This window comes from Lontra canadensis, unplaced genomic scaffold, assembly GCF_010015895.1.
Source record: "Lontra canadensis isolate GAN:19392208 unplaced genomic scaffold, GSC_riverotter_1.0 scaffold29, whole genome shotgun sequence".
Taxonomy (NCBI): domain Eukaryota; kingdom Metazoa; phylum Chordata; class Mammalia; order Carnivora; family Mustelidae; genus Lontra; species Lontra canadensis.
This window is the reverse complement of record NW_022631023.1, coordinates 11813967-11836794: the sequence shown is the minus strand read 5'-3', so window position 1 is coordinate 11836794 and position 22828 is coordinate 11813967. Positions and strand designations below refer to the sequence as shown.

The following is a 22828-nucleotide window of genomic DNA, read 5'->3' as shown; positions in this document are numbered from 1 at the left end:
CCCCAAGACATCCTGTTATTTTATAATAAAATTCTTTCTTACCATTATGACATTATAAATGCAATTATGTTTCTAGTTCCTTGCACTCTAAGTTTGGTCATTTGTATCATAACTGCCATGGATTCTTTACCTCGTATCTCAGTGGTAAATTGAGTCTGTGAAGAAAATTTTTCTTGGTACACTGAGATCAGTTTCCTTTTTATTTTTTTTAATATGTTGCCTTGGTTCCTTTTGTTGTAATACCTCAGACCACTTTGTGTGAATCATGTCATATAACGTGTCTTAACTTTACAGTTAACATCCGAATGGACTGACCCCTAAAAGTTCTTTGGTTAATTTTCTTTTAGTCATATGCGCATCTTTTCCCATAAGAATAACATTATAAATGATTATTAGATTCCCAGGCTAGCCCCTGGTGGTGTTAAATGCAGTTCTAATGGTATTAATCCAAATTCTTATTTCTGGAGCAGGAGGAGGAAGGGGAGGGAGAGGATGAGGAAAATGGGAGAAGAAAGGTGAAGTGGTACGGTGGGGACAAAGAAGTAGTCAAAGAAAAGAATGAAGAAAAGGGATATAAGAGAGAAACTCCCTGCGTTTAGGCCTTGCTCTAAGCAAAATTTTGAGATATATGTCATTGATTTTTGTGTCCTCTGGTTTTCATTTCTGTATCACATTCCTCTAAGCTTAACGCTCTCATTTGGTCCTAAGGTCCCACCCCAACCTGACCTGTTCCACTCTTAAAACTCCCCTTTCTCAGCACATACATGCTTGGCAAGTGTCGGTCTAAGAGATTTTTGGAAAATATGTTGGAAAATATGAGTCTAGGAGAACCTAATCATTGTGTGGAACTCACAGTCCCAAAGCCTCTGAAATCTATCCTTCCCTTCTTAGGGGAATTCCAGTCACTGTAACAAAATGAAGCAGAATAAAAGGAAGGCAGTGTTTTGAAGGAAGATGTCTTCCTTGGTGGTCATCCCCGGTGCTCAGTTCCACTAAGCAGTCCTTAGTGTGTATTGCTTTCTCCATATCTGATCTGACATTTCCCCACAGACCCCCAGGAGCACAGACCCAGCTGCTCTCAAGACCTTCTGGACACAGATCATTTTGTTTGTTTAGTTGGTTTTGGGTTTTTTGAGTTTTTGTTCCTTTTCTGTTTTTTGAAATCACTCCCATGGTTGAGCAAAGAGTAGAGCAGAGAGGGCTGGTATATGTGTGGCTCTGGGGTGAATGGTGAATGTGGTCACCTGGGCAGACAGGTGAAGTTGTAGGTAAGGATGCCCATGGCCTTGTTCCCAGCTTCCTTGTTCCAGCTTCCAGCTTGCCAAAGTTCCTGATGGTTGGCCTCTGTTACAACGTTAGTAAATGAATGTGATGACATAGCTTTCATTGCTTAAAATTGGGAAGGTTTCAAAGTAAGAAAAGTAAGGAAAATTGTTGGCAATGCTGGCAACATTTTCAATACTGTATGCTTTTAATGATGATTTCCTGTTGAAAAGAGCCAGATCTAAGAAGGAGATGTACATACATGTTTGCCAACCTCTGGGGAACCACACGGGCTGCTCTCTGGGTTCCCTTTCCCCACCGTTGAGCATGAGCAAGCTCTGCTCTGGTGATAGGCACTTGGCCTGGGTGTTGACACGAAGCCTCTTCAGACCACAGATAGCGAGGTAGTCGGTGGGCAGAGTGTTGGTGCCGCACAGAGAAAGCTTCAGGTCCCGGACCAGTGTGAAGTTCAACAGGAGGCCCAGGGCCGATGCATCTGTGAACCAGATGGTCAAATGGTCACTGTAGCTGGTTTGCTCGAGGGCTAAAGGCAGGACGGTTCTACAGCTGCACATCAAGTTGGCCAGACTGTAGTCACAGTCCTGGACATCTGCAGGGCAGCTGCAGTTCCGGATGGTGTTTTCCTTGGTGAAAATCAGCGTGCTGTTCTTCTGCCCTCCCGTGAAGCAGTGGAGAACAAAGATGCCCAGCACGCCGGCCAGAAGGACCCTGTGCCCAGGAGGTGGTGCCATTCTGATCTCAGCGTGTGCCACCAAGCGTGTGTTTCCCCTTTGTGAGCCAGTTCACTGGAACTCACCTGAAAGGAAAATATGCAGCTTGGTTATCACAGGCTCTCTTTAAAAATATACAGCTTACAGGGAGCCTGGCCAGCTCAGTCGGTAGAGCCCGGGACACTTGATCTCGGGCTCCTGAGTTTGAGCCCCACGTTGGGTGCTGAGATGACTTAAGGGATATGCAGCTGATAGAAAAGAAGCCCCTGAGATAACCCATGGTAACCTCTTCTCTCTCGTAGTTCTATCAAAGGCAGGCAATGCATGGAGCCCAAGTGCAGACACTATCTTTTCTCAGAGCCTCGTGAGAGACAGCAGTCAATCTGTTCATCTGAGACATAAGACTCCCTGTGATGTCTGTTGACAGACTAACACACCAACAGCGAGCAAGACAGGGTGCCCAAGATGAGACCCCGGCTCACCCTGCTGTCCGTGGGCAGGGATCTGTGGTGCTTTGACTGTGCACATTTTCCAAACATCGTCTTTCTTGGACTGAGTACCTGGTGGCCCCTGGAAGATGCACATTCCCTCCTCCCCCTCAATATCGGACTTCCTGGAATTCAGGAGACAAACACTTCGGTGTTGGATTCAGCTCCCCAAGTGCTACCTGTTAAACAACATAGCATGAATACCAGTGAAACATTTAGTTAATGATAAACTTTAATTTCTAACTAGACAAACATGCCCCCCCTCATATTAATCTGTTTATAGATCCATTGATACATTCCTGCTCTCCTACAAATGTAAGATTTAGAGTAGATTTTAACTGTGTTCATAGACAGTGAAAACGCTAATCACACACCAATTAATCACAACAAACGTGCTTATCTGCTCCTTCCCCGGAACAAATGTTATAAACAGATTTTATCAAATAGCTTAGTGTAGGGCTCCAAAACGAAGCAATATATCAGCAGCGATCAATGATCTAAATAAGGTAGGAGCATATGCATGGTTTAAGGAGCAATGCCAATGTGCGATCTGGAGGAAAATGCCCTAGTACCTGGCATATAATAGATGCATGGTCTTCTTTTACGGTGAGCTTGGAATGAGACACACGTTATGAAGTAGGGTGCCAGGTTTTCAGTCTTGCAAAAATAATTTCCCCTGAGTTAGCTGACAGCTGACCAAAAGATGTAGGACCAAAGATACCATTCAGTTCTTCTGAACTGACCAACGAGACAATTCCGTTCATTTGCATGTACAAAGCACCGTGGGCATGGTAAAATACTTGGAATGAGATCTCTGACTTAGAGAGTCCACGACAAGTGACAGGACCCCCACAGGAAGTGCTGAGCAGGGATACACGGGTCAGTCTGAAAGGCTGAATATGTGACAGCCGGAAAGAAGCAAGGCAGACATGCACCACTTAGGGTGCAAGTTGAGGCCACAAGGTGGCAAAGCAAGGCAAAGGGAAGTTCAAGAGGGCAAAGCTGGAAATGCCGGGGTCAGGTGGAAGACGGAGAGCACAAGTTCATCAGCTGATGGCTGGAGTGCAGGGAGACTCACCCAAAGCTCAACCAATAAACCTGAATAGAAGGTAAGACATTAGTTCACAGCCATCACACTTCATTCATTCAGCAAATGTTTACTGGGCATTCATGGGGTGGCAGGCACTTTGCTAGCCCTGGGGACATAGCCCAGAAGACAACAAGCTTCTAGAACTTGTGTTCAAAAGGACTTGATTCTGCTTCCAGGCATACCTATGAGGACCATGGGGGCCATAGCAGTGGGGAGGGAGAGAAAGCAAAGGCAGGACTTTGGGGCCATGTACCAAGGTCAAGCAGAAGAAATAAAGATGAACAAGACGTACCCTTGCCCTCCAAGAGCTTATAAGCAGAAGTGGAGGACAAATGAGGCTGAACTGAGAAAGACCCTATTGAACATACCAGTGGTTATAGGAACATAGCAGAGAGATAGGTTAAAGTCCATTTGGGGATCTGAATAAGGTGCTTTATAGTGTTTTGTGTTTATTTTGAAGTTGGCACAAGCTTTTCTGAAAGAGTGTATTCATTGGCTCATTTTGTAATAAAAGAAAGGTCTTTGAGAAATGCCTAGAGCCAGAATTCTTCCTGAACACAAGATTTAACAGTTTTAAATAGTTTTAAAATGTGGTGGTGACTACCCCAGTTAGTAAGGAGCAGTAACTTATTAATTACAAGATAATTTTAGATGATCAGTTGTCCTAGATTCCACTGGAAGTTTCTAGGTCTTCATGCCCCAGTAACCCTTTCATCCCAGAACTAGGAAAGCTGTCATCAATGCCAATGGCTTGCTCTGATCTCAGCCTGGAGGGGAAAAGAGAGGTGGAAAAGGTTCTACCCATCAGCCTGGAACCTGGTGAGAAAAGTGCCTACTTCATCATTCCAGATGCTGGTACCATTCAGAGACATGCATGGAAGAAGAAAAGAGGTAGGAAGGGAAACGGATGATGATTTCCTGAAATGAGTGGAGCTAGAGATCATTAAAGGGACTTGTGAGCAACCCCCTGTCCGCTGCAGTCAAGGCCCTGGCTGGACCTCAGGGTGACCCCCTCCCTGCTTTTGGATATCAGGGAACTTGAAAGCTGAAACAAGAAGACCTCCCAATAGGGTACAGAGTGGGACAAATATCCCTGGTAATAAGCTTATGGGGTTTCCAAAAAGATGCTGTTGGACATTTTTCTCCTTCGGTTTTATCCTGGGTAAAAAACCACTTGGTTTTTTAGATTTGTTGAATGTGGATTGTGAACACCCGAGTTTCACCATGTGTTTATTCATTTGTGGGCAGATTCCAGCCTGGAATTAGGAGAATGGACACAGATACATCACACTGTCCTTGCCCTTAGCTATGCCCTTGGCTGTCATGGGGAAAGAAACTATTTTTCCTCTGGGGGTTGCTCATCTTGTTAGAAGGGAAATCAGGATCTACTGGTGACCATCTTGTCTCCAGAAGGGGTGAGCTTGCCTGACAATGAAGCCAACACAGAGAAGAACAGGCACGAAATGGAGAGATATTCCTAAAAACCTTTTCGAGCACTGAAATCAAGCTATGCCTGACATCCTTCCTTGATTTTTGAAATATGTGAACCAGGTTTTTTTTGTTGTTGTTTTTCCTACTCAACCAGTCTGAACTGGATTTCTATAACAAGTAATGAAAAGAATACACTGACATTTGGTAAGCTCTCTTTTTTTTATTCATTCAATAAACCTTTGTTGAGTCCTCACTGAGTGCTAGCTGCTGTGCAGGAAACCTAGAAGAAAGCCAATGAGATCTCCCTCAAGGGGTTATTCCCCAGTGAAAGAGACACTTGAATTGATAATCACAGTATGATGTGATAATCACTATAATAACATTTTGTATAGGGTGTTATGTCTACACCTAACTTTGCCTGGAAATGAAAGATAGCATAATAAGCTTCATGGAAGAGGTAGTATCTGAGGAAGGCAGTAGTTCTTGAGTTAAAAAAAAAAAAAAGAAAAAAGTTATCTATGTAATTAGCATAGGGTGATCAGAATTTGGAAAAACCAAAAGTAGTACCGAGAGATTGATGGGCTATGGGGATAGTCATGGGAGAGGGGAGCTGAGGGGTCCTGTAGGGTGGAAAATTCTGACTTGCCCTGACACATCATTTTCTCAGCATCCCAGCTTTTTGTGTGCTCTATCATTAGGATTTGCCTCACATGTCCCAAGGTGATCCCCTTCCCCACCCCCATGATGGGCAGGAGCCTAGCAATGTGACGGGTCTATGCTGTTCTGCTGATGTTGTGCTGGAATTTGCCCACAAATGGAAAACTACATAGTAAAGCTAGAGCAAAGGTTGATTCCTCCCTTATGTTGCAGCATAATGCCATTAAGGAGCCATGGAGGTTGGGAGGGTGTGCTCTGCTCCATGTGGTCATTCAGGGACTCAAGCTTTCCTCCCTAGCTCTATCCTCTCCCAGGCCTTTGGATCCTCTGCAGGATTTTCCATTCACACTTCATTGGCCAGAACTCAGGCATGTGGCACCCCTCTCTGCAAGCAGCTTGGAAATGAAATCCAGCACCATGCCAAAGGAGGAGGGGACAGCCTGCATATTGGTGGGCACTAGAGATTTCTGACATGCCTAAGTTGTAAGACATCATAAATGGCTTTATGCAACCATGATCAACAGGTGGTGTCAATCCACCCAAATTTCTCTGGCAAGATATGGAAAACTATGTATGATCATTAAATCTCTGAGCCTTTAAATAACTGAACATGTTGATAAACCAGGACAATGATTCAGAATCAGTTCTAATATTCATTTTGTATCACCACAGAAGAAATCTCAACAGCAATTAATACCAGCAATTAGCTGCACGAAAGCAAAGAATTCTGAATTGAGCAGATATAGACATCAGTAACTTCAAAACAAATTCCACACGGATTCTTTCTCAATCTAGGATTACACCCAGTGTTTAGATAATGTTTATGCTTGGCTCCAAAAGGAATGTTTCAAAATTCATTAGTTCTGTTTATAAGAAGATATTACTAGTAAGGAAATAGTGTGTCTGTCGGTGGGAGGATACCATTTGGACCATTTGCTCAAAACAGATTTGAAATGTCTTGAATAATGATGTTTTGAACTCTGTAGTCTCAACACAAAAGAGAAAAAATATTATTGTGGAACATCATAGTGGTATTCCCCAATTTAACAGCAATTAAAAACTAAGAGTGATTTCAGATTTTTAATTCAGAAATGGGTTAAATTGAAATTAGAAGGGATCTTTTAATTTCAAAGGTGGAAAGGCACTTAGAGAAAAGACTCAGTTGAAGAAGCTGGGGAAATAAGACCAGACACAAAGGAGATGCTCCAGCAAGAAACAGATGGTCCGAAAGAGAAATCTTAACTGCAGACAGAGGAAGAAAGACAGAAGACAGCCAGGGTCCAGACACCCCAAGAAATCCACTTTGAAGCCAGAACCTGGAGAGCTAGGCTAGGCTCTCTCACAAATGAAGTCCTCAAAGTGTGTTTCTGCAAAACTCCTTGAAGATTCCAAGGGGGCGAAAATGAGAGAAATTCCAGAAAAAGAGACAATTTAGAATTTGGGGTATATCCCACAAACAGAGAGCTACACCTTACTATTGAAGTGTATTTCATCAAAAAGTTTCCCAGTGTTGCTAACCCTGAGAGCAATAGGATGGCCTCACTTACCCCAGGGGTCTAATGGGTTACCCCAGGAACTTGGCATGTACTCTGGGAACAAGCAAGTAGGCAACTAATTATAGGGCAGTGGGCAATGTGATTGGTGGGTGCTTATTAAAGACACAGAGTAAGTGTTGGCCAGAAAGGCCAGGAAAGTCTCCCAAAAGGGGTGTTATTAGGGTCATGCAGAGAATGGGGTGGGGAGAAGGAAAGGGAAAGGCTGCAGATAGAAGGGTCACTTGAGAAAAATCCCAGAGACTAGAGTGCTTGGCACATCTGGGAGCCCATGAGGCTGGAGGGAGGGCAGGGCAGGGGTAGACAGGTAGGCAGGGCAAGGTAGACCCTGAACCTTGCCAGCCAGGCTCAGGGTTTTAGTCTCCAACCTATTGTTGCCGTCCTCCTCTTCCTCCTCCTCCTTCTACCTCTTCTCCCTCTCCCCTTCCTTTTTCCTTTCTTCTTTTTTTTTTTCAGAATGAAGAGAGGTTTCTTTTCCTTTTATTTATTTATTTGAGAGAGAGAGCACAAGAGCGGGGTGAGGGGCAGTTGGGGAAGCAGTCTCCCCACCAAGCAAGGAGCCTGATGCGGGGCTTGATCCTAGGACCCTGGGATCCCAGGACCAAAAGTGGATGCATAACTGACTGAGCCACCCAGGTGCCTCTCTCCAAACCCTTCTGATCCTCACCTCATCAATAAAAACTTTAAAAGCCCCTCCCCAATAGATACAACCTTTCATTTATAAAAATAAATTATAAATATCATATTTATATATCATCTACATTGTAAGCTATACACAGTAGATTTTTTAAAAATTTGAGGTGAGAAATAATGAAAGTTGGAGGACCTTCAGCTCTACCCTGCTAGCCTGGTTTGCACACTCCCTTGGATGCAAACACCCCCTTAGGAGGCCCCTGGAAGAGGCAAAAAGGAGGCGCTGAAAGTTTGTAAGCAGGGCAGACCTGTTTAGTTCCAGGTATAAGGAAGGTCATTTAGGTGCCAGGCAGAAATGAAATTGGAGTAGAGACACAGAGAGCACCCTGGGTTCTAAGTAAGAGAACATTTTTCTTTTGTATTTTCTTTGAAGGTTTGCCTCTCTCCATTTGCCAACTCCTTCTCCCTCCAGCCTCTCCGGATAAATCTATTTCAGTATCCGGAATCCGGGGGTGGGTGGAGTGGACCAAGAGAGGAGGATCTGGGAGGCAGGGATGAGGACATAGCTCCTACCCTCCTGCAGGCAAGCAGCCGGGACACCTGCCTGAACTCCTCAGGAGGAACATGTGGTATAGGAGGCAGGGGATCCAGAGTGGGAAGCACTGGAAAAGCTTTTGGTTTCCTTCTTAGCATCCTAGCCTGGCTTACCTGGGACTCCACTCCTGAAGATGCCCACTCTGTCCCTGACCGCCCAGAGAAAAGGCAGAGTTCACGGAGTCAGGAGCCCCTTGGTGGGTTCATTAGGCTGGCAGCAAGACCAGCTGCTGGCAATACAAGTGACAGGCAAGATTATGAAGTGGCTACAGTAGCTTTCCCATCCCCAGAGTCCCCTTGCTGTGCCTTCCTCTTAATTCCTTGGTCAGGGCTCATCCAGGTGCCTAGTGTTAAAAACCCACTCTCAGATAAGGCTCTAATGGCACATGGCTAAGCCCTCATTTAAATAAACATTCTTGCTCAAGGGTATTTGCACTTTAAGCCTCATTCCTACGTGTCCCTTGTTAGAGGGAAGGCGAGGATTAAATAAGAAACAGGGGAGAAGTGTGGGATGGAGACTCCTCTCGAGGACCCTAGAACCGAGAGATCTCCTGTTCTCAGGTCCAGTGCCAACTCATCTGTCGCTGTGCAATCACCCTTCCCAGGCAGGTCAAGGAGGAAGTGCCGGCTCCCCTGTATTATGTGGACGAGATGCTCATGAGAACCCTTTAGGTGCAGGACCTTGAGAAGCTCTTTGAGAAAAAAAGATCTTGGGCATTTTTCTTTTCTTTGGCTCTGACCCACAAATGCACCGCGGGAGGCAGGTTACAGATAAAACACTATGAAAGATGATATTAAAGAGAGGAGTGATAGCTTTGATGTTGACTATTTCGAAGTTTGCAATGTTGAAAGTTACATTGATTTGGATCTCTCCTTAAAGTTTTCTTAACTGCGGTAAGTGTTGCCTTTTCTTTCTTCTTCACATTCCACAATAGCACACCCCTATCCCTGGTATGAACCACTGAATTTTCACATGCCCTCCCAAGAGTCTGCCTCTGGAGATACCGCTTTGTGCACTCCCTGTTGGTGAAAGCCACTTCCCTGTCATTGAGCTTGACACGGTTCACCGTGAGAGGCACAGAGCTGAGTTCAATGTGATTCGGAGATGACTGGGATCTCGTTTGATTTATAGCGTAAGAGCTAAATTGTTTGCTGTCATCTGCTTTATTTCCTCATCCAGAAAATGAGGAACTCAAAGTTCGTGTCTCCATGAGATGGCATTTAGGCAAAATTAGGCTCAAGCATGCAATTAGGATCTCAATGGGACACAATTTAAAGTATTTTTGTGATGGTTCCTATTCAACTCACTGTACAGGGAGTACAGTATGGGCCACTCAGAAATGACTTTCTGAGCCATTTCTCTCAATATGACACGGGGTGATAATTCCTACCACACTAGGATATAATATGAGTAGAGAAGGATGCATGTGGAAATATATATAGTCTATTAGTGCTACTCATGAGTACTGCTAACTAATAGTAGGTATACTATGATATACATAGTATTATTAGCTATGATATTTTGTAATGTCAGAATTATAATGATAAGAGGGATTATATTAGCATGCTCTGTCCAGGCATCCCAAAAGCCACCCAAAGAAATAGAAAGTTACTGGTTTATTCAATGCACTCCTTACATCAAAAATTTGAATAAAGAATAGATTCAACATAAAGCAAAAATGCTTCTTCACACCATTTTTCTTGTAACAAACAACTGATTTACAAACATTCCTCTGTAATTCTGGGGAATGGGAAGCCTCAACATTCTTAGTGAGATAATCTGGTAAATGGAAATAAGTGTCCATTTCCCATTTCTACTAATTCTACATATTCTAACTTAAATGTGTGTAAAATGTTTAAAGAAGCAGTAGGGTATAGACAATGATCAAGACACGTTCTTCCTGGTCTCTTCTTATCCCTGCTAGATACTGTGGGGGGCCAGGGGAGGGAGTGGGAAGGGTGAATAAGGGCCACTGGATGTACATGTCCTAATCCCTAGTACCTGTAAATGCTGTTTTGTAGAGCAAGAGGCACTTTGCAGAGCAGATGAAGTTAATGACCTTGAGATGGGGAGATCCAGGATTATCTGGGTGAGCCCTGTGTCATCACAAGGGTCTTCTAAGAGGAAAACAGGAGGAGACAGAAAGAAAAAAGGCAATGTGACCATAGAAGTAGGGATCAGAGTGATATGGCTATAAGCAGAGGAATGCCAGCCCAGCCACTTCCAGAAGCTGAAAGACACAAGGAACGGATTCTCCCCTGGAGCTCCAGAAGGAATCAGCCGTATTGACACATTGACTTTAGCACAGACTCCTTTTGGACTTTGACTTCCAGAAATGGAAGAGAATGAATTTCTTTTGTTTTAAGTCACCACGTTTATAGACATGTGTTATGTAGTGATAGGAATCTAAGAGGTTTAAGGAAGCAACAAAACACCTGGATCCAATCACCCTTCAGACCAAATGCACAGGTAACTCTGTTTACAGCCCTGCAGCACTTGCTAGGTATTTCTCATGTCTTACCCCTCTCACTAGCCTGGATTACTGACAAGTTTTGGGGGTAACTAGATCTTCAGCTCCATTATTTGTTTTCAGAAATACCAGGCTCAAAACTGTCCAGAGTAGTCATGCTGTGTTGGGCCCAGTCCAGCCTAAACAGATGCATCTGGACCCGTCTCATGAATTCAGAGGGGGGCCTGTGGCCAGCGGTTATTTGCATGTGTGGAACTGTCAAGGAAGAAAGAAGGAAACGTGAAGATGATGTGTGAAGGCCTAGGGCAGGGATGAGTGGAAGGGCAGGATGGCACCTGTTTCTTCTCAGCCCAGACTAATTAATACCTTGGGCTGAGTCCAGTGGAGCTGGAGGCAGAGGCTGCCTGGATGTCTCTCAAGAACTCTGAGAGGTGGGGCACAAATGGTCCCTCTCTGGGTGACAAAGTGTGACAGTGAACTGGGGACAGAGCCATTCTCCCCACTTCTGCACTGAGTGCAGGACAGCTCCAGCACAATGAGGAAGGAGGAGCAGGCAGCACCATTTGGCCCTTCCAGGAGGACAGACTGGGGATGCCCCTGGTGACTGCTCTCCTATGCCTGTGGGTCCCCCTGGAAGCCATTGAGTGACATCTGCAAAAATCCCAAAGCCAACCTCTTTGGCTTTGCCATTGAGGACCATTTAGGTTTGCAGTTGCCTTGGAACTTTCCTGTAACTGTTGGGGACACAAAGCAAAACACGCTCACTTGGAATGGGGACCAGGAGCCCAAGTCAGAGCCCCAGATCCCTGTCATTCCACCTCCCTACACACATCCACCCAGGCCTTCCAGGAAGAGTGAGCAGAGTTAGGAAATGTTGATCTCATAGGTATTTGTGAGCATTAGAAGCCATCGCCCTAATTGCTCTCAGTTGAGGGATTATAATAGCCCACATCGCAGACTTCCCCACAATTGAACAATGAAGCATCTGGTTTTGTCAAACTAGCCTGGAACAGCTTTACTCCAATTACTGGGCCTGTATTACATGAGCATGAGGTTGCCAAGGAAAATGAGTCAGAGTAATCCCTTTGCTAAGAGATGAGAGGAAAAAAAAAGAAAAAAGTCTTGTAAACCTTTACTATTTTAATTACCTGCTTCCAGAACAATAAAAAGGGAGTAAGATCTTCTGCCTAGTGTTGTACATTATTACAGTTCCATAAAGTACATTGAACTATATCCCCACGATGTAAGACTGAAGCTGTTTCCTTTCATTTGTATTCAACTATTCCAACGATTCGATTTTAGAATAGTAAGAATTAGCTTTTCCTTTAGTGGTTTTAGTTACAAATATTGGGACCGAAAGCAATTTAAACCTTGCTGCTTTCTTTAAAAAAAAAAAAAAAGATTTATTTATTTTAGGAGAGAGAGAGAGAATCCTAAGCTGACTGTGCTGAGTGTGGAGCCGGACGCAGGACTTGATCCCATGACCCTGAGATCACGACCGGAGCAGAAAACTAGAGTCAGTCACTCAACTGACTGAGCCACCCAGGCGCCCCAAACCTTGTTGCTTTCTTGAAAGGCTTGTGTCTTTAAATGCCTCCTGGGAATGATGACTAAAGGTAATGTGGGATTCTGGAACAGAAATAGGACATTCTAAGGAAATCCGAATAAAATGTGGACATTAATAATAATAATAATGTACTGATATCTGTTCATTAATGGTGACAAATGTATGTAGCATACATACGTGAGACGTAACAATAGGGGAGACGGAGCGTGGGTCCAGTGGGAGTCTCTGTGCCATCTTCACAATTTTTCTAACACTAAAATGACCCTAAAATAAGTGGGTTTTTTTGGTTTTGTACATCCATTCTTTTGTTGACTGCATGTTAACATATGGACTTCACAATATTGTCTGTCTGCTGATGATGAACCTGCTCCCACACTCTTCCCTGAGCTTCATGCTCGTGTATCCAGCATCTTACTTGATAGCTCAACTTGACAAAATATCCAAGGCACCTCAAACCTAACTTGCCATATACACAACTCTTGATTCCCAGGAGAGTTCAGGCTGCTGGGTAGAGAAGACATGTTATTGTATCAACATTGTATTGCATCAACACTTACAGCTCCTCAGCCTTGTGTTCCCAGGACTAAACCAGCTAAATATAGAAACACCGATAACAGACAACGTACTTCCAAATAAGAGGTGTGGGAGATACGTGGTGTTGAAAGTTGACTGAAATTAGGAACAATGCATATGCTTTATTGATTAATAACAGTTAATAAGTGTTTCTTTGTACCAGGTACTCTTCAAAATACTTTTACATGTTTTATATAATTTAATCCTTGCAGTCATAGTAAAGGTAGATATTTTGAGCCCATTTTTAATATCAGAAGATGGAGAAACACAGAGGTTAAATAGCTTTCCCAAGGTCACAGAGCCTGAAAGACAGGGCTAAGATTTAAACTCAGGTAGCCAAGTATGTTCTAGGGAGTCGTGGTGGAAATTACAGTGTTATTTTCCAGTCCAGACTCATGTTCCTACTCTAATACCTCACATTTTATCACTCGATTCTGTGCCCTTTGACATAAAGGGTGTATAGCAACCTCATGTTAGAGGAATAGGAAACAAAATGAAATGAGTTCCAGCAGACATAAACATTTCAGAAACACTTTTAGAAATGAACATTTAGGGGCGCCTGAGTGGCTCAGTCGGTTAAGGGTCTGCCTTTGACTCAGGTCATGATCCTAGGACCATGGGATCAGCCCCACGCAGGGCTTCCTTCTGCAGGGAATCTGCTTCTGCCTGTCCCACTGCTGCTCCCCCTGCTTGTGTGCTCACGTGCTTTCTCTGTCAGATAAATAAGTAAAATCTTAATAAAAAAAGAATATTTAGAAATTGGATTTGAAAATAAGGACATCAGTTGAATGCTGCTTCTGCATGTAGGACGCAGATTAACTTGGGGAGTGAGCCAATGGGAAGGCTTAACTAAAATATGTAGCTACTGCCTTCTCTCTTTGACACACGGCGTTGTGAGAATTTGTTCCCCAATGACTGTAAACTCCTCAAGACTTTCCCTTGAAGGACTTGGTCTATGTTCAGCTGATCAGAACACTGGGGTTCAAACCCTCCAGCCTGGCACATACACGCATGTCTGTGCTCTCGATCATACACCCATGAGCCATGTGGCTTATCTGTTCTCCCCACTAACACAGAGACGTGATCTACTGGACACTGAATTTAAAAAGTTGATTGTGTACTAGCTTTAAGCAATACAAATGCTAGTATGGAAGAGAAAATTGGGAAATCCGTCAGCTGTGAAAAAGCACTCTTTTCCATAAATACTTTATTGAACCTATTATTTTCAGAAAATACCCAGTTTCTGTAAAAATTTTTTTAATGAAAATATCTTTTCTTTCAAACATATGGCATTATTTGGTCCAAAGATAAAAGTTAAAAACTTCCCAAAGATCCCTGTTTTCATTAAAAAATTTTTCAAACACATGAGGCTGGATATTTTTGGTAGTTTTTAAAAACAGGTTTTTACAGAGTATTATGTACAACTCTTCTGAAACATTTCCTCTACTCAGTTCATGCCAACACACTTACTGCTAAAATAAAAAAAAAACTGTCCAAAAAATGCTTATTAAACAATAACATTTATGCAGAACTGTGTAAGGACGCCTAGTTTTGACTAAAAAATCCCCATCCTCTTGCCTTTGACTATAGTACTTATCGTATTTTTTCACTTTTAAATAAAGGGACATATTTTTTACCAAGTTTACCAATCCATGAGTAAAGCTCATCTAAACATTCTTCTTATCTTTCCATGTTTTCCATTGAGCAATGTGTAAAAAAGCAATAAATGTAATGCTGTTAGATAAAAACAGAGCAAAGGAACAATATCAGCTGATGTTTTGAAAGTTCCCAGTTTTCCGTGGGATCACGATAAGGCAAAGAGGTCATCTCTTGTGTGTAATTATGACTTTGCATTGAAGATGGACTGGGAAATAGAGCCAAATATTTTAAATAGAAACAAGCCCAGGTTCCACGGAGATTATCTGTTGTATAATATTAGCCTACATGAGTTTATCTGCTTAGAGACTAAATGAGAAGACCATTTCACTCTTTGCTGAAGACACTGAAAACATTTCTTTTTAAAGGCAGAATGTCAGTAAAGAACAATTCATGTGCCTAGAAGCCTAAACAAAATCGTTTCATGGTGAAAGTCACCCATTAAGTGTACATTTTGTTCAGGGAATGTAATTTCTGTGAGAAGAAGGGGCGCCCACCGTGGCTGTTCACGTGGTCACAGAACTTGCCTGCCAGCCAGCAGAAATTCTGAAGCTACGAAAACCTGTCTGCCCGGCTAGGCATGCTTTTCAAAAAAGAAGAGACCAAGTACTTACATCTCAGAGTTCTACCGTGAGGCTCACTTTTCCACTCTGTAGACCTCTGTCTGACTCTTCACTCCGGCTTGACAGCTGTTTTAATCTGCAAGGCAGGATGGAATGTGTGGTCTTGCACTTGCTGTTCTTTTCCGTTTTCAGAGGGCCAGTGGCCCTGGTCGTTCTCATGGCAACCAGGAGGAAGCTGCCAGCTCACCAGCTTCATTAACCACACAGCAGGACAGAACCTGCCTTGGTGAGTGCTGGCCACTCTGGGGGTTGGACAATGGGAAGTTTCCAGAAGAAACTAGGCAGGGTGCTGCTGTATGCTGACCCTGAAGGGCTGACAGTAGCGGGAGAAGTTCTACTTTAGCAGGAAATGGAATGGGCTAAGTTTAGAGCATAGATTCCTAGATGTTTTGTTTTCATGGTTTGTTCCATTCTTTTGGGCTTGAGGGATTGTTATGTATGTAGAGGCTTGAACTAGGGGAAAAACCCTCTTGTGGTTGTTTCAAAGAGCAGATGAACACATTTCAACTCCAAAGATGTTGCCCTGTTCTCTCTCTCTTTTTCCAAGCACTTTTTAAAATGTTTAGAGCCACAAAGCAAATAAACATGTAAGTAATATTCTGTGTACCTTAACTGATGAAGGGTCAGTAAATACTGGAAAAATCAGGTGGTGGTGATAGAGGAAGTTCTCACTAATTAAAAACACTAGGGAAAATCAGTTGATTTGTGTTACCCTGATATAGATTATCCACTATTTTAACAAAGAGAGTCCCTCTTGAATGAATTAGGGAAATTCATTCTGTTTATTTATTATTCACCTAGGGAACCCTTACCACATGCATGTGCTGTGCCAAGAGCTGTAAGGGACAAAAGGAATTAATGTCATAGTTCTTATCTTCAAGCTATAATATGGAAGGGGTATTTATCTCAGTTGATGATGAGAAATGTTTGAAGGGAAGTACAAAGAAAACACACAGGAGTCGCAGGAAGGGTAGAGCTACATGTTGGCGGGAAGATTGGACACGTCTTTGTAGAGGGAGGGGTAGCATCTGATCTGGAGTGGTGAGATGTAAGGGAAAAGGGCAATAATGTCTCATGGGGTGAGTCTTTGGCCAATAGAGAATGTGAGCTGATGGACGAAGCCATCCTCCTTTCTCACCCCATTCAGTCTTGACACCCAGGTCATCTGAGGTCTTAGATGGTCCACAGGACAAAGCAACTCAAGCAATTAAGAATGTTGCTAGAGCAAAGGTTTGGAGATGTCAGAGTACTAAGCCTATTCAGCTCTTGAAAGCCAGTGAACCACAGTCAGGAGCAAGGGAATTGAGAATAGAGAAAATCCACTATTCCCAGTGGTTAGTTTTGGCAAAGCAAACGTAAATGCTACCATATGAGAATAGCGGAACATGGACTTTGGCTCAAATCTTGATTCTACTACCTTTTTGAACATTATTATTCAACATTCATGAGCCTTGATTTCCTAATCCATAAGCAGGATAGCAATACTTCACTGAAAGGTTGAGGTAGGGATTCAATGAGATGACCTGTGTGGGCAGACCCCCTGAGAATGGAGGAAGGGAAAGCTGACCAAGCATTCGCCAGCCGTCCCAAATTTCCAGAGCGACAGTGGCTAGTACAGGAGTTTGACACACTGAACTTTTATTCCAGGGCCTGCTTCCACTAAAATACCCAACTTACAGAGTCTACAACTACCATTGCAGCTGCGGCTCCAGACAGGATTTAAGTTTGACTGATCACGTCTCCTTGATCTGGAACTAAGTCACATGGAGAGAGGACCACGGTGTTTTGTTTAGGAATTGAATTTGGTGGGGAGCGAGAAGAGAGTTCTGGACATCTCTCTTGTGGGCACGGGCCTCGGCAGAACTGGCCTCATCTGGGAGCAACACTGTGGGGGCACAGCTTTCTGGTCGACTTGCTTCCTGGTCATAGCAGATGTGTCATGGCTTGGAGCTGAGGTCTGTGGTCCTGGCTTCCAGCTGGAGAAGGTGGCCTCTTACTTCAGCAACTTCCTGACTGTGGAAGAGACAGCAGCTCCCTCCATAGCTCAATCCCCCGGGGACTTTCTGAGCTCAGCCTACAGTCTGTTCAGCCCTCTCCATGATTCAAGAACTCTCTGTATGTCTTCAGAAACTCCTTTCATTTAGATCAGTTAGAGTGGACTCCGTCCTCTGCAACCAGCCTGAACCCTGAATGACATGCCAGGGACAAGTTCTGGCCAATACCAGCTGAGTGGCGGTTTGCTAGCACTGCCTCCTCTGCTGCTTCTTCCTGTGTGAACACAGAGATTGCAGGAATGTGGAGCAGCCCAGTACCTTGAGGACATTGCTACATCACCACAGCAGCTCTGTACTGCCCTGTCTGCTGGAGAAAGAGACAGACATTTTATGTCTGCTCGCAGACATTTTATTTTATGGCCAAGAGAAACTACCTGAAGCTTTTTCTTTTCTTTTCTTTTTTCTTTTCTTTTCTTTTTTCTTCTCTTCTCTTCTCTTTCCTTTCCTTCCCCCCTTCCCCCCTTCCCTTCCCTCCCCTCCCCACCTCTCCTCTTCTCTTCTCTTCTTTTCTCTTCTCTTCTCTTCTCTCCTCTCCTCTCCTCTCCTCTCCTCTCTTCTCTTCTTTTTTCTTTTCCACGAGAACAATGCAGACTCCTGAGAGCACATGCAGATAATACTCAGTGCATACTGATACACACCTCTCCAACTTATCCTGCAGAAATAAAGCCAATTATAATTCTGCATAGAGGCAAATTGTGCTTTGTCTTCAAACTTTAGCAACTGCTTTGATTGTTAATTAACATATTGGTTACCCAAACTCTTTTAAAGCAAAGCCTCAAACACCACTCTTTCCAATAGCCTTTCTCCAGGTATTATCATCCAAAGTCTTTATTACCACTTGCTAACAGAAGGAGCTGGGATGGAAAGGGAGGACCTGAGATGAATCCTGAAGTTGCCCAGGATGATGTAAATGCTAACAGAAGATACTGGTGTCTTCTGTTTGGAGGTGTAACCACCTCCAAATCAACATGTGTTGATTTGTCATCGGCATGTGACCCTGTTCCACGTTCAAGCTGCCACTGTTGCCTTTGTGTTCTTTCTTTCCCTCACTCCTGCTCTGCTTTACCCTCATGGAAACATCTGTGCGGGTTTCACTTTATCTACTCCACCCACTCTTGACTTTGATCAGCTGTTTCCATGCTGCCCTCCCCACCATGCTGATGACACCCCACCCAGGAGGATGCACACGCCATACCATCCAGCCCTGGATTGCCACCTCCCCCCCACCCCCACCCCAGTCTGCCTTCTCAGCTCCTACTGGAGGGTGCAGGTACTCATGGAGAAAATGTGAAGAGCCAGAAGTTCATAATGCTCACTTCAAATGGACCCCTGCCACCAACTGGTCATCCTTCCCGTCTGCTCTTGCCCAATGGCTTTCTTTGATGACCCTCCTCTACTGGAACTGAACGCTCATTTCAACCACAGCACCCTTGTTCTTGTAAGGGGTGCTTGCATCTTATTTTCCTGAGAGGAACCAGTCAGCTGGTCTGGGTTTTCTCATCACCCTGCTCACAAAAACACACGTCTTTAAGAATTTTTTTAAAAGGTTTTATTTATTCATTTAACAGAGAGGGAGAGTAGAAGTAGGGAGAGCAGCAGGCAGAGTGGGAGGGAGAAGCAAGCTCTCTGCTGAGCCAGGAGCTAGATGTGGGAATCGATCCCAGGACCCTGGGATCACAACCCGGGGCGGAAGGCAGCTGCTTAACAAACTGAGCCACCCAGGCGTCCCAAAAAACACACATCTTAAACTACAAACGTTTTGGAGCACCTGTTACATACCACTTTGGATTCTTTCAGCCATACTTGTTTTATGCTCCAGTAACCACGATGGTAAGCGGTGTGGCCATGGGTCCAACCAGTTGCACATGAAGGCGACCTGCAAGCACCTCTTGCCTTCTATAAGGCTTCTCTGTTTGCACTATGGCTCAGGACTGGGCGGACGACCCCTGGCATCCTCATAAACACAACCTAGAAGTGCCGGGGAGTGAATGCCTCATGGAGTATTCTCTGACCAAGGGAGGATGCCAGCTGATAGACATACCCTGCCTGCTTACTCACAGTGTGGTGTGAGACGCGTGTCCCATGGCCTCTTAGGTAGCTTGTGTGGGCAAACAATGCAAGAGAACTTCCCAGTGCTTTACTCTTCTTCTACTGCTGCTTCTTGGGATCACCATCCCCGGCAAAACATTTGCAGATGTATATTTTTCTCATGTTCATCTCTCTGGGGAAATCAGACTAAGACACATCTTTTGTTCTTCTTTACAGATTCTAAAATACTCTTCCTCCTTTGAACTAAAGACTAGCCCTTCCTCTTTCCTGAGAGGGTTTTCTTCTATATCAATATCTTCACCTCCTCCAGTAAGTAAAAGCTTGATAGCTTTAAGGGAGGTATCCTGAGAGTTTGAAAAAAAAAAAAAAACCCACCTTTTTGAGGACCTCTCTTGTATATAATTGTCTCCATAAAATTAAAATATCTGAAACACCAAAGTGATGTTTTGAGACCCTTAAATAGTTTTATAAAGTACTCTTTCTAGGCCTTAATCTACTTATGCTCTGTGTGGTTCTTGACTATAGGCCAATCCTTCCTTAGTTCTCTGTTGTCATCCATGATTCTGTGATTTTTTTCCTTTGGTGTTTACTTATTAATTACATCATTTCTTTCTCTCCCTATGGCTCTTTTTTCTTTTTCCTCTCAGCACTAAAGCTCATTGCTTGTTTCTGATCTTCTTTTACATTTCTTCTTTATGAATTCCAATCCTCTGTTTCAATTATCCTTAGTTTACCCCCACATGGGGAACAAACTCAACACAGCGTAATTCAACTCAACACAGGAGGGCCATCTTCTTAATACTGGGTAATCTGCCCTCAGCCAGAATGCCCCCAGAAATGAAGGTCTTAACCTCTTTACATGGCAGCTTTTTTCATTTCTGGAGAGCTCTTTTGTGTAAAGTGGTTTGTTATATATGGTTGAATCTGTCTCTTGGTAATTTGGGGACATTGACTGTTTTTTTTTTTTTTTTTTTGTCCTCCAAAGAAGCATTGAAAAAAAAAATCTTTCCTCTTCTTTTTTATAGTCCTTAGCAATACTCTGTTGTCTCATACTTATCTCCTGTTAGTCCCTCAGACCCAAACCACAGAAGCATTTTTGATTCTTCCTTCTCCTTCGGTCCATACAGCAAATGGGTCACCAAATACTGCAAGCCTTGTTTTGAAATTCCTTCTCCAGAAGGAGTTATGAGGGTGTGCAACAAAGATTGGGGCCCCATCGCCTAAGAGAGGGTGCCTATGGAACTCACTATGGAGGGCTGCCCCACTCAGGGATGCCATCCTTCACTATGTCCCACATTTCCAGTTAGTCTTGTGTGTCATCTAGTTAAATATCCACTTCCTAGTATCTACTAAACTATCTTTTTTGTAAAAAAAAAAAAAAAAAAGAAAAGAAACATAATTTTGGACAAGTCCTACACACACACAAAAAATGTTTTTTAAATTTTTTTATACAAGTGGGAGTTTAATGATCTGCAATGTTCTGGATTTGCTATTTCCTCCCCAATAAATTTTAAGGATTTATAACAGAGAACCAAATCACAGATTTGAAGGCTACATGTAGAAGTAGCCTTCTAAACTATCTAGACCATGAACATCCCCTGACCTGCTTAGACCACTGAATAGCTAAGCTGTCAACCTTCTCCATCTTCAACCTCCCTGCGGCCACCCACATACAATATCTGGCCAGGTACTCCACCTACTGGTGACAGTTGATTCTCACAAACTAAGACCTTGAACCCAGCTGTCCCAGTGCTTGACTAACACATAGCTTGAAAGACTGTTATTTTAGAGGGGTTGCTTACACTCCCTTTCTCCTATCACTACTAGAAGTTTCAGACTATTGACAAAAAAAAAATAATGTCTGTTAGAGATACTATCCATGAATCAATAAAAGATTAACTTATTTATAAACTAGGCACTGATAGGAGGAAAGCAGTAACAAGACCCAGCTTCTTATCTTGGTAGGAGGGAAGCCCAACTAGTCAAGAGAGTGGCAAGAAAGGCCATCTGCATTCCTTATTCGACCTTGTCCTACTTCTACTTGTAACCTTCAAATCTGTGATTTGGTTCTCTGTTACAAATCCTTAAAATTTATTGGGGAGGAAATAGCAAACCCAGAACATTGCAGATCATTAAACTCCCATTTGTATACATTTTTTTTTTTTAATTGTGCGTGTGTGTGACTTGTCCAAAATTATGGTTTTTTTTGTTTTGTTTTGTTTTTGTTTTTGTTTTTAACAAACCCTTGGAATCCTACTAACGTTAGATGACAAAATGGTTGGTTAGTGAAAAATGAAATTTAGGGTCCAGGTTTTTTGAAACACCCGGATTTTTTGAAAAATCCATTCTTTGGTATTTTAAACCACTTTGCAAAAGTAGGCAATGCTGCAAATGTGTTCAACTGGCTGATACATTTAGAATGACAATAATAAATTTTCTAATGAAAAGAATGGTATCATAGTAAAATTAGCACAGAAAAGCCACACCCTTACTGTGTCAAAAACATAAAATATTATATCTACATAATGTTACTGATTTTAACAACTGAACCGTAAGCCTGTGCATTGCAGTTTGTCAGTGTTTGAAAAATATGATGGAAAAGTACTATGGAATTAAAGAACTGCTTTTTTAAAACTAAGAAGTCAAAAAAACTTGTAAAAGATGAGCATAAAAGAACATCTTATTGCAAAGTTTGCTGGATCTCTAAGGAATCTCTGTTTCACTGTTTCTGATTTCTGTGGCATCTTACCAGAAAATGTGCCTCCAGATAGAGAAAGAACACATCATCTGGGGCATATTTGCAGCATCAAGTTTGCAGATTCTGTCTCTTGATCAACTGATTTTTATTGAACACCCATGATGCACACACATTTCAGAATGTGGAAGTGCAGCAGAGAGAAAGAAGGCAAAACACACCCCATACAGCTTCAGTTTGGTGGAGGCAGTTTGGGGGGAGGATGTACACAGATGAAATGATTAAATGAAATAATTGATAGAGCAATTCGACTCCCATTTGTTCGGTTTTTGATGAACACATCGTGAACTCTTGTCCTTTCATTATTATGGTTTTCTGTTACTTTTTCTTTTTCATTACCCTCCAGGATTGATCAGCCTCTCCTTCCCTGCATTACTAAAAATTTTGGAATTTGTTAGGCATAGATTTGCCAAATTGAGAGCATTTGCCTTTGTAACCAGGTGTAGCTATTTCTCTAACAGCAACCAATAACAATAACAAAATTGTGTAAAGCACGTAAGAAGTGTCAGGTCATTTTAAACACTTAATGCACGTTGCTCATATAATCGTCTCAACAACACTTTGAGGTAGGTTCTGTTACTACTCTTCAAAAAAAAATTCTGTGTTTGTACACAGATGATCTAAACTTCCTACTCCTGTT

General features: G+C 42.9%; 1 protein-coding gene across 1 annotated transcript; it reads right to left on the bottom strand.

Moving 5' to 3' along the window:
* Window positions 1–1250: 1250 nt before the first annotated feature.
* CUNH21orf62 (chromosome unknown C21orf62 homolog) lies at window positions 1251–15633 on the bottom strand. The gene is made up of 3 exons (XM_032865423.1): window positions 15322–15633; window positions 2555–2661; window positions 1251–2080 (listed from the first exon to the last, which is right to left on the bottom strand). Exon 3 carries the CDS (start codon window positions 2013–2015, stop codon window positions 1356–1358), a length of 660 nt encoding a protein of 219 aa, XP_032721314.1. The 5' UTR covers window positions 2016–2080; window positions 2555–2661; window positions 15322–15633; the 3' UTR covers window positions 1251–1355.
* Between the last annotated feature and the right edge of the window lie 7195 nt (window positions 15634–22828).